Source organism: Hypomesus transpacificus, unplaced genomic scaffold, assembly GCF_021917145.1.
Source record: "Hypomesus transpacificus isolate Combined female unplaced genomic scaffold, fHypTra1 scaffold_27, whole genome shotgun sequence".
Classification (NCBI taxonomy): Eukaryota; Metazoa; Chordata; class Actinopteri; order Osmeriformes; family Osmeridae; genus Hypomesus; species Hypomesus transpacificus.
This window is the reverse complement of record NW_025813796.1, coordinates 3373983-3386600: the sequence shown is the minus strand read 5'-3', so window position 1 is coordinate 3386600 and position 12618 is coordinate 3373983. Positions and strand designations below refer to the sequence as shown.

Sequence of the window (12618 nt, the reverse complement as noted above, 5' to 3'; positions counted from 1 at the left end):
GCCATGGCCTTGAGTTATACAAATGTTTTTCTTGTTGGTCTCTGTGCTGTGGGTGTGTTTGTCTCTCTCACTCTCTTTCTGGTTCCTTGAATCTTACTAGGGGTGTAACGATACATTCAGCTCACGATTTGATACGTATCACGATACTGGGTTCACAATATTAAAATATATATATATATATTTGTGCTGACAAACGATTAAAATATTTAATCGTAATTAATCGCACATTTTTATCTTTTCTAAATGTCCCTTGATTTCTTTTTGTCCCGTTATTTTTTCTCATTTTAATGCTCTTATCAACATGGAAAAGATTGCTTAGTGCAAATGTTTTTTGTAATTGAAAACATTGCAATCGCCTGGCTTTGACGAAGGAGCGGAGAATTCGCATCAGCTGTGAGCTTGGCCATCAAGTGGCATTTCAGAACGACAAAACACACAGATCACTTTGGTCTTGTCAATGGAACCATTTGGCAACTTTTTAAAAGTGAACTTTCCATTCAGAATCTTATTGGCATCCATTTCGGCGTCTCGCGCTCGCCATCCACTCAAAACGTAAAGTTACTCTTTAGTAGTAGGCATATATGCATATATATACATATATGTCTATGCTTTAGCTGGCTCGCAAGCCCAAACAAGTGTGCGTGGCATGCCTGTTGTTTCCGGTCTAGCTAGATCCGGTGTGGTGTTGTAGTTTTTCTAACGTCAGTAGTTGTTGCAACAGCATGTGAAAAGAACTACAAAGTTTGCTAGGCCAAAAAGAATGTTAATCCCCCAATAAAAAAATTGACGCCGTTAATTTGGGTTTGCGTTAACACCGTTAATAACATGTTAAACTGACAGCACTAATACATATATAAAGAAAAGAAAATTTAAAGAACAGATTTATTTCCAAAACATTAACAATTTTCAAGATTTTTTTTTAGTGGTGCACCCTAAAAGAATAAGTAATATTTTGGGGCGGGTTTTCGCAGTTTTTGATAGCCTATTTTTGTGCAGTATTTTTGCCATTGCATAAATGTGTTTTTTACTTTAGTCTTGCTTTTCAAAGAAAAATCTATTACAAGACACCAATTTCAAAATATTTATTTAAATGTTTTGCATTCCACTACACATTATTTGGCCATCTTTAAGCCCCTTCTTTGAATAGCCTATATTAAGCCTATAACTGACTGCTGAAAGAATGTAACATAGGCTACTCTGTACACCGAAAAAAGTTGGTAAAAAGTGCATTGAAAAGTACAAAAAAGTGGACGAACCCACCACAAATTAACATCCTGTATACTTAGCCTACTTCTTCAGTAGTTTGTTGACGGTCCATAAACATTTGCATTGGCTATGTGGCTGGTTGTAAATAAAGACCGAAGCGTGCGGTAACCCCAGGTGAACGTGTAGTAAAGTCGGATAAACCAATGGCTGTCCAAATATAGCTATATATTTATATATATATATGTTGAATATCAAATTTCAAACTAACTTTACCACGGTAATTTTTCCGTCTTTCTTGGGCACTTTGAAATGCTTCGTCACTGTCAACATGTTGGTTGCATTTATATAGCACGCCCGCGTCACTCCACTCAACAGAACTCAACAGTCACCCAATTAGTGAAGAGAAGGACTAAGACACTTTCTTAAACAATAGTATTGCAGTCTGTCAATAAAGGCAAATATTTACTTCAATTATACTGTTTGGTGTTTGAGCATTGGTGAAACTTAAAGGGGTCATTGATTGCAAAACCGATTTTACCCTGTCATAGTTGAATAGTGACAGTTTGGTGGTAAAATGGACATACAGTAAACCTAAAAGTCCACTGACACCTCTTTCCTGTCTAAATCTCACAACTTGAAACTGCAGCTAACGTCACAAATGTAGCATCACCTTTGTCACGCCCCAACATTTACATACAGACCAGCCCTCTAGTGTTCTGGCCCAGGATCTCAGACACTAGTTTAGCTGCGCGCTGCTTTGTGTACTTCCACGGGAATTACAAAGGAGAAAGTTTGGAAGTGTTTAAAGGATATGAAAAATGGACCATCGTAAATGCAGTGTTCCAGGCTGTACAGGGAATGCTGACACTTTTCAGAGTCTTCCTAAGGAACCAAACACTCGATGGGCTGTGATGTTTTTCTATGAGAAGATCCCTGTGCAGTCCGACCTTTTGCTCGAACCATTTCACCGAGGACAGTTTTGAAAACCTGGGACGATGTGAAGCAGGATTTGCTATGAAGCTGTTGCTGAAAAGAGGTGCTGTTCCAGGGAGTCAGGTGGCTGAGCGGTTAGGGAATTGGGCTAGTAATCTGAAGGTAGACAGTTCGATTCCTGGCCATGACAAATGTCCTTGGGTAAGGCACTTCACCCTACTTGCCTCGGGGAATGTCCCTGTACATACTGTAAGTCGCTCTGGATGAGAGCGTCTAAATCTTTCCAGTCGAAATGAAGAACATTCTTGTTACAGATTTCTACTTTGTATCACCCACCAGGAATGACTCCGCAGTAGTGGCCAGTTGTTTGTTTCTCCGTGGTGTTGTCTGTCTGTTTGTATGTCCTCTCTTCTGTTGAGCGTTTCCTCCGGTACACGCGATGAGCCTGTCCTGTGACAGCCAATGTCTGGTTCACAGGCTCAATGTAGAGGAAATCATTATTGATCTGAATGAAACCCATCTGCAATGAAGAGATGACATGTACTGAATGTACACATACTAAATGTACACAGTTATCACTGACTTACAGTAGCAAAAACAAAGAGCCATAATACATGTAGCACAGTCAGTTTTTGAACCATCCTCCTTTTGTCTCTCATTCTTACCTTCCCTCTTTTTCTGTCACTGTGGAGAATTTCTTAGATTTCCATCCTTTTAGAGAACCTGACAGGACCACTACTGTCTCCAAGGAAGCAGTTTAGTTACACAGAAACCTAAATATCTGGGTTATATTTTGTCAGAATCAGCAGTAATGTGGCACCCTTTAACTTGTCTTAACAGTTGGGTCACCCTGCTGCCTGACGTCAATCCATGTTAAATTATGCAACACAGTGAAGTTTTGGCTGACAGTTTAGTCCCCTTAATTCAGCTCTGTCTGCAATTAGCATGTCACTTGGCCGTAGTGTGAGTCAGATTTTCCACGCTACAGCAGATGGCTGAAGTGGTTGTGACATTATCACTTAGACTAGAGCAACATAGATCAGTAGACCCCTCAACATAGCCCTGGAGGCCCGGAGCTGTGACATCTAAAAAAAAGGGAGGAGAGATTTACATTACAAGTTCAAAAACAAGGCCCTGCTTACAAACTCACTGCAGTTCACCACCTACAACTACCCTGGATCTCATTGCAAGGCTAATAACCCAAATTGTCTGTGCTTATCCATTCCCTGAAGCAGCATCTAAAAGACCATATTGTGAATGTCCCGTAAACTAAACCCTGGGAAAATGCCTTGGGTCAAATGTACGAGTGTACAAGCGTTTCTACTGACAGTTTCAGATTGATGAAAAATACACTTGGCATGAGAATCTGTGTACTTCTGCACACTTTAGATGTGATATGGCGCCGCAGTGACCAAAAGGCGGAGATAAAGTGCATGCCTAACAAATGAGTTTTACTTGATCTACAATGGGAGTAAATAGTATAGGCCATCTATAATATATGCCAATTATCTCCCTTCAACCTATCCAGAAAGAAAAGGTGTGAATTTGGACCACAAATGAGATATATATTTGTCATATATCGTTGCTGCTTTAGTGCTTTTGGAGGACCTCGCCAATAGGAGATTAAGGCAAGCAGGAGTTCACCCGTGGCCCATAATGATGACTGGTTGATAAATTGTTAAAGATATCTTAGAGCCAATCTTTTGGCACATGAGCACAATTGTAGCTGTTAGCCTAAACTATACCATCCTTGATGTTATTAATCCTTTAGGTAAAATGGCAAAGAAATCTGTGGTATGGAAGCATTTTATAAAAGTACCGGGTGACTCAAAACATGTTGAATGCACACTGCCAACAACAGTTTATATTCCATAGTTTGATGTTGAATACGACGTAGCCTACCACTTGAAAACCATGAATTGGCCATCGGAGCATTATTTTACAGTGTGTAGCATTATAGCCCCAGGATTTTTATGTTTCTGGAACAAAAGTTTTAGGCTATGTCTTCTTATGCTGTGCTACTGTAGGTCTAACCATCTGCATTTTGAACGCGCTCTGATGATATGCATGTTAAACAAACACTATTTTTAATTTGTAGTACATTGTAAGAAATAACAAATAATAACCAATCTACCATTTTTTATTATATCGGCATTCCGTAACAACAGGATTGGTGACACAAGGCTTATTATTGGTAGCTTAATAGCAAATTTGATAGCTGCTGAATCTGGAATGTCCAGCAGCTACATTTAGTCAGATTGGGAAAATGTTTGTACATTTAGGCTATGTTTGTCTAGTTGTCTAATCTCCCTTCGTACGTATGTATTTATTTCAGATTATTTATTAAAACAGTGAGGTAAAACATCACACAAAATGGTTTGATGAAAAACATTTCCAATTTAGATGTCAATTTTCAGAAGTGTTTAGTCGAGTCTCGGTCGACCAAAGAAAAGTTTAGTCGGGACAGCCCTACTCAGTGTTCATAAATCGGAAAAATAAACTTTGCATACAGTTTTACAATTTCTCCGTAGGCATATGTAGCAGGTTAAACTCACTCCTCAAGTACATAACAGCCACCCTTATCAGCGAAGAGCAAGCTTTTCGTAGGCAATTGGTAGTGGTCGCACTTGGGATGCCAGACGTGGCAAGTTCAATCCCAGTGAAGGGTGAACCAAGCCAAGTGTAACTCTGATGGGGCAAGACCACATCTATTACATACAAACTGGTGCCATCAATACACAACGCATGAGGAGTACACAACCACTACACATCCTTTTACGGATGAATACACAGAGTTTGATACATTTGACTGCATTTGAATGCATGTTCACTATTGCATGAAGCTGTACTAGAAAATTACTATTCTTTAAGATGTCTATAGTATTCTTTGGCCTGGAACAATTATTGCTGAGGTTTTAACTTCTGTAAAAATGGCATAACCTTTTAGCCTAAGACAGTATTGCTTAAATTTCCGTTTGCTGACAAACGTCTAACAATTTGACTGTTTGACCCTGGTTGTTTTGCTCATACTCCAGGGTTTTTTTGCTGACAAGTTCTGCTTCTGTTGTCTCAAGCTCAGTTTTTTTTATATTGAGCATCTGTATCCAGTTCTGCAACCTGCAATCCAGTTCCTCTTTTGATAGACCAGAACTTTTGAACTAATGATGTAACTGTCTGGAATTACTGTATAAAAGGCCGTCAGATCATGACACCTGTAGAGAGCCCTTCTACTCCAGACATCGTTTATGATACTGTTTTGGAATTGCTCTTCCTTGATTCAAGAATAAACAGATAAAGACAAATTCTTCTGACTTCATACATTCAATCATAGAAAATTCCACCACAAAGCATACATTGTGAAAAACCAAAAAAGTGCCAAAGGGAAGAACCATAAGAGCATGTAGGTAAACAAATGACAATCAAACACTTTGTTCTCCACTGGCTACCCGTATCAGATTCAAGACCCTGGTACTGACCTTCCGAGCAGTGAACGGGACTGCACCCAACTACATGTCTCTCCTGCGGCCTTACACCCCCACCCGTCACCTACGGTCTTCTTCAGACAACCGCCTGGTGGTCCCACCGCTCAAGACCGCCCGGTCCCAACACAAGCTCTTTTCCTGCCTGGCCCCCCAATGGTGGAACCAGCTCCCCACCTCCATCAGGGACACTGACTGTCTCCCCACCTTCAAGAAAAGGCTCAAGACGCACTTGTTCCGGGAGTACAACGGCACTTAGGAATGATTGATTGGACCTGATGTTAGTTTCCTCCAGGATCACAATGACTCTTATTGAGAGACTTTTTGCTCTTGTAGGTTAGTTATAACAAAGTTAACTCTTGAACTCTTGTACTCGCTGTGAAATATTTTACTGTTGATTGTTCTTCTACAGGTACAGTCTTGCACTTTTTGGGGTTCATGTTGTTTTAATTTGTAACTTGTATAACTGCATGCTCTTATGGGTCTTCCCTTTGGCACTTGTTTGGTTTTTCACAATGTATGCTTCATGTTTTGGATGCTTGCAATGTTTGGGACTACCTTGTTGTTATGATCAGTGACCTATGCTCTTTTAGAAAGCTCTCTCTTGGACGTCGCTTTGGATAAAAGCGTCTGCTAAATGCATAGATGTAAATGTAAACAACATGAACCTCAAAAAGTGCAAGAGTGTACCTGTAGAAAAGCAAGCAACAGTAAAAAGACAAGTGCGTCTTAGGCCTTTTAAGTTAGAAACGTACAATTAAACTAGCAGTTGTTGGGAACAAAACAAAACGTTTTTACTTGTTTGACTTGCATAATAAAAGACACTGCACTGATGACTTGGCATGTTTTTGCATAGGAGTGTTTGAAAACATCTAAATTTAGTCATTTAGCAGACGCTCTTCTCCAGAGACACTTACAGCAGGGGCATAGACACGGGTAGGCCTGGGTAGGCACAGGCCCCCTTTGAGACAAGCTATTTTAACAACGTTGTCACCACCAGCAGTATTTTTCAGATGGAATTGCCATTCAAACAGTAGCTACCATCTGCTGACTGAAAATATGCCCCTAAACGTGACTTTTTGGTCTCAGTCAGTCTAGAGCCCTGTGTGGAGAAGCTGAATTGTGCTACAAGAAAGCTAGCCTAGCTGCTGTTGCTAACCTAATTTCAGTAAGAGGGTAGGCACTGAGTTATGAAAGCCAGATTACCTAATTTATTGTTAGGCTAATATGTCAAACCAGTAAATGCAGTAAACAGTAGGCAGTATCTTACAGCCACTGAATGTTGTCCCTTTTGCTGCAGTAGTCCATCTAAGTCTGGCGTAGACCTCCCTCTTGCTATTAACAAATGTTTTGAATAAAATCAAGCTTGGAGAAATTCCTCAACTCTGATATCGGCAGACACAGCTGCTGTCATTTTGACTTGAATTTTGCGGGGATTACGCTTACAACGTAGCCAGTGTAATGACGTTAGCTGCGCAAATTTCCAGTAATATCTCGATTTTAATTGGTCCATGTTTGATATGTAATGTAGATGATTACTGGCATAACATATTTACGTGCAAAGGCACAAAGCAGTTGTGCCTTTCGAGTGCGCATTCGCAACATATTTTTTTTCGCTTGTCGTCCACAATGAATTGACAGTAAAAGCACTGCTTATTCCCCCCAAAAATTGTATTTGATTATGCGTAACTGCTACATTTGTCATCGTAACGTATAAACAATAAACATTTTTACGTTTGAATTTTGGCAGGGTAGGCAGTGCCTACCTTGCCTACACGTCACTGGGGTTAAGTGCCTTGCCCAAGGACACAACGTCATTTTTGCACGGCCGGGAATCGAACCAACAACCTTCTGATTAATAGCCCGACTCCCTAACCGCTCAGTCATCTGACCCCCTTTTTCTGGTATTAGTGCTTTTGCTTTTACTTATGACTTGATCATGTTATCGCTTTGTGGCTCCAGTATTCCAGCATGTTCTTTGCTCGTCTGTCTGTCTGATTACATGGTTTTAGGATTAGGGCCACATCGTTCATTGCCTGTCAATCTTAACCCAGACTCTTTTCTGTAACTTTATCCTGACTCCTAATACATTTACTTCACAATCAAAAACCACAATTATCTAACTGCCTAATATTCAACCCTTATATGTGGAATCTAGAATACGTTTTTTTTTAACTCTGATAAGCAAAGCTTGTTAAGTTCTCATGTACAATGCTTATCTCCAAGAGACATCAAAGAAGACACTGAAAATCCAACTGAAGGTGTCTTGTCGAGTTCTAAAATAAGCACACACACAAATAAACTTTGCAGGATGTCTCCAAAGAGATGTAATCCATTTTAACTGGGGACAGTATAGAAACACAATTTTTTCTCTGTTTTAAAGCCTGTCTGGTTCTGAAAAATTACTCTTCACACACAAATTCGGAAAATAACGAAGTTCCCCTTCACTGCAAAGCACAGAGATAGTATGGACACTGTCATTTGTGTCATTTGTTGTTTGGGAGGACACAGAACAATTGTTCAGATAGGATCTGTTAGCAAAAAGAAACTGAAAAGAAACTTTGAAGATAACTAATTTGGTACATCTCTTGGCTTGACTGTAAAACACAAACAATTCAAAAGTTACTGATTTGCTGTCTCCATTGTAAAACTGAATTGTCATGAACTGCAGAATTTCATTAATCCAGCCTATTTTCACATGAACACGGACAAAAAACAGCACAGGACAAGCACACTGTCCTCCTGCCAAAAGTCAATTTCATTTTGTGTGAGGCGAAACTCTTAACAAGGCAGAGCCTGGGATTATGGTCCAAAGAGTTGACATCAAGCCCAATCCCTCCTCACAACAGGAGATCACCCTTAAAGCCTCAGGGGGATGCGAATGATTCTGTTCTTTGGCTTTTGGAAGAAGTTCATGCTGTCTGCCCCAAGACTGCTGAAAGCAGGGTGGGCCAAGAAAACATTAGACCTTTCAGAGCGTACCTCCCATACTCTTAAAAGACACACCTGAGGGCTTGGTGAGAGTGAAATACAGACATGAAGGTGTGTGCTCTCCCCCATCACACACATACACACAGTCTGTCACTAACTGTCATAAGCAGGATAACATGCACAGACAACATTGTATACAGCATTGAAAGGAAATGTAAATAGATTCCAGATGCAATCACGGTGCTTAGTTTGAATTAGCAATGTGTCAAACCATTCCAAAGACAAAAGTTACACCCAACGTACAAAGAAAGCTACCCACATTTCAAGCTTATTGATATAACATTCGTTTTAAATATAATTTTTTTACCAGTCCTGCGCAGGTGCTGAATGAGGCGACAGATCCTTCGTAATTGAGAACAGTCCCGCTGTAATAGCACGCTTTCTCTGAGTTGGCAGCGGTCGAACCTGGCCCGTTGCTTGGAGATGCCTTTCGTGCTTTCTGTCTCCTCTCCACCATGAATTTCTGGGACAGAAACCGAGTGTCTCTCTTCACTATGATATGCAAGTTTCGGCCAAAAGCTGGAATTTTTAGTTTCAGTCGTGTTTGCGGTCTTGGAGGTTCCAAATGGTACAGCTCTGGAGACTCGTATTCGTCCCAGTTTGAAATGGAACGGACCTCCCGGGAACTGCTCCCGGCACTGGCGTCAGTCTCCCGGCTATTTGGTTTATCGGGAGCCGGTGGGCTTGTGTCTGGAAAAACCTCCGGGAATACGATTTCAGTCTCCTGGAATGGATGCGGATCTATGCACGAGAAGAGAGAATGTAGCAAACGCTATATTAGTTGTTACAGTCGGCTTTCTCAATTTAAATGGGAGAAGCAAATGCATGGATGTTATCGGATTGGGCAATAAAAACAATGAATTTCGCATGTCTCCTGTGCTTACGCCTCAGCAAGTCACAACAAGTTCTACAATGCAATAACAATTGTGACTTAGTGCTGCATGAGCATTACAATGCTTGGCATCTTTACAAAGGTGTAAGTCCTGTACCTGCAACTGCAAACGCTCCGAGAAAGCATAATTGATGGAAGAGAGTGCATATGCACTTCAGATGCATATTCACAATAACGTTCAACCGACTCGTAGCTACAGTAGTGTCGTTACAAAGTTGTTGTCGATGCACAGAAGTTCAATTCTGTGTTGTCTATGCACTGTCTGGCATTGTTATCCATCTCCCGGTAAATGCGCTACTGTCCACTCACATGTGTTTCCAAATGAATGACTCGTAATCCTGCAGTGCAGCCTAAATCAAAAAGTCAACATAGCAATAGGCTTGTAGCCTACTACATCTTAAAAGCATGGAGGAACGAGAGAAAGGGTGAGAGAAAGAGCGATTTGTATAGAAGTGTATTTTGATGAATAGACAGCGCACTCTGATCGGTAGAGAGCACACGAGAGCAAGAAGGCACACTAACCTGACACCAACAGGGGCAGACCACAAAGTAGGCTACACATGTTAAAATGAGTCGACATATTGAAGTCAACTAACTCTTTAAATACTTCTGCTCATTATAACTAACTGGAGTAAAATGAACTTGCCACAAGCTGTGTATGCCTTGGTCACCTTCCTAATAAAATCCATGACAGTAGGAGATTTCTTTAAGACTGCAAGGGAAGCTCGGCTTCCCCTAAAACAGGGGTACTCAATTAGAAACTCAAAAGGTCCACTCACCAAATTTCCATTCAGTCCAGGGTTCGGAACGGACCATGGTTTATTTTTCTGGCCCTACCTCTCCCATTGACTCCCATTCAAAATTGACTTAGGTTTAGGAGGGCACAGTGCCCGTGCCCCTGGGCATCTTTCTCCCATAAACCAGTTCTGGAGGTAATTTTGTTCAAAGTGTCTATGCTTTGTGTCATAGTGACACTTCACGTTAGCTCTGCCACTTTCGACAAGGGCAACCGTGTCATTGCAGATTAAACACATCGGTTTTGTGCTCCCCACCAGCAACACATGCGTACTTGTCAGTCCATTCTGTCTGAAATTTGCGATTTTGGAAATCAACTTTTCGCTGGGTTTTGTCATGCCAGTATTTTTGCTAAGGAAGAAACAGTTAGGCTAGCTACTGTTAGCAAATCAATTAACCTGCGTTGTTCCGAATGACACACACAACCAGTGTTACCCACAGAGGTTGCGGCTAACGTTGAGTGAGTGAGTTGTCATGGTGATTACAGTTATTACAGCTCCTGGTTGGAGTTCTAGAATAGATAGGACACGGAAGATATAAAGCACATCTAGTAGAAAAAAATATAGGCCATAGCACAAAAGCAGGTTATTAAAAAATATTTCTTTATTCAAAATAAATCTTCAAACTTCCATAGCTTTTTGGTCATGTTACATATAATCCTCAAAGACATTTCAGTGTTCACTGACTATGCATAGGCTACATGTTGCACAGCCTTTAGTTTTTTCATATTTATCTCACACACTTTTGCCACCCCTCAAAATCTCCTGCCACCCTCTTGCCACCGATGAATATTTTTCTAGATCCGCCCCTGCCTATTTACTTGTTTAGTGGAGGCAATCCAGAATTATTGTCACCGAAACTGACGAGAAAGCGGGAGGTGCCAAAAAGCGCGCTGTTTGCATCCCTGAAACCTGTTTGACCAATTAGTGCCAAGACACACAGGTATATAAGGACACCTGACAAAGTGGGTTGTCCGTCAACAACCAAACAAAAGTCTGAAGACTAGGAAAAATCACCATCATGTAAATTCAGTAAAACCCTTACTCATCAACTTACCAGTCAAGTTGCGCTTGCTCATAATTTTTCTATTGCACAGTGAGATGGAGTACGTCTTGGAACAGAAAATTAGGACTGATGCACCCTGTCCTTATTCTTTGCCCGTCGCAGTGAAGTTTACAGTTGCTCTGCATTTCTATGTGTCTGGGTCGTTTCAGCACCCCCTAAGCTCCATTGGAGGCATTTCGCAATTTGCCATAAGTTCGGCTATACATGCAGTGACATTGGGTCTAGTCCGACATGCTGGGGAATGCATCAATTTCCCCGTCATACCTGACAGCCAGGAATGGGAGAAGCAGGCGTTTTGGGCAAAGTATGGGTGTCCTTGGTGCTATAGACTGCACCCTTGTGCAGCTAGGTGCCCCATCAGAAAACATTCTGATCAGGCGCGGATTAATGCACAGGCTTGCCTAGGCTGCAGCCTAGGGGCCCCACATGTGCAGGGGGCCCCTGATTGTCCGGATTGTTTTTTAATATTTTAAATTTACTTCAGCGGGAACAAAATAAACACCCTAATTGGCCCATGAAAACTTTTTCTTTTTTAATAAGCAAGTGATTGGGTAGATGTGACTTGGGTCAAATCTGTCCAATCAGCTGCTGCTGGTCAAATCATGTCAATCATATTCATTACTCACTGCTATTGCTAGATGGCATAGTGGCAGAATTAAATGACCGAAAGAAAGTATTAAAGTAGAGCACAAAAACGCAAAATACAAAGGTTAAAAGAACAACGTGACCAAGATATCCTGAAACAAATCCCGAAATTGAATGGATACTTCAAGGCTGCTGAATATTCATCCAGTCGAAGACAAAATCCACAGCAGGAGGACTGCCTGCTAGCATCGGCCATCGGTAATATTTCAGGGAATTTAACTAGTGGTATTGGTACTAGTGTGTGGTATTAGTACTTTTAAGGATCTGAAAACTTCTTCCACCACTGATGTTGTGATTTTGCCTCAATAAAACATGGTGTTCTGTACTGATGCAGATGCTGTAGCCTACATTTTGGTTAATAAAGCTAAAAGTGATAACCAGCTTGCAGTTGAACTGAGAATGCAGGGTATTCTGTTGCTTTGCTGTTCATAGTTACATTCCATTCATAGTAATTGTTTTGAGGCTGTGGAGGCAAATGGTTATATCTGGTATTCTTTCCACTTACATGTCTTATATATTGAATATATACGTTCTTTGCTAAAGCTAGCTAGCTTCCGTTTTGCAAAAATAACTCTGGTCGAAGCGTCGGAAATATTTAGAACTCACGCGTTA

General features: G+C 40.9%; 1 protein-coding gene across 4 annotated transcripts in view; it reads right to left on the bottom strand.

Moving 5' to 3' along the window:
- The window catches only part of LOC124463143 (A disintegrin and metalloproteinase with thrombospondin motifs 19-like), an 86602-nt gene extending 76596 nt beyond the window's left edge, over window positions 1-10006 (bottom strand). For 2 of the 4 annotated variants that reach the window (XR_006955533.1, XM_047014905.1), the window contains exons 1-3: window positions 9599-10006; window positions 8917-9350; window positions 2476-2659 (exon numbers count right to left, since the gene is read on the bottom strand). Coding sequence is in view for 3 of the 4 variants with exons in the window: in XM_047014905.1 (XP_046870861.1) it covers window positions 2476-2659; window positions 8917-9350; window positions 9599-9665 (685 nt within the window). In the remaining variant the exon portion in view is untranslated. The remainder of the gene's footprint in view (window positions 1-2475; window positions 2660-8916; window positions 9351-9598) is intronic. The other 2 variants (XM_047014903.1, XM_047014904.1) reach the window with 1 other exon arrangement.
- Window positions 10007-12618: the final 2612 nt, after the last annotated feature.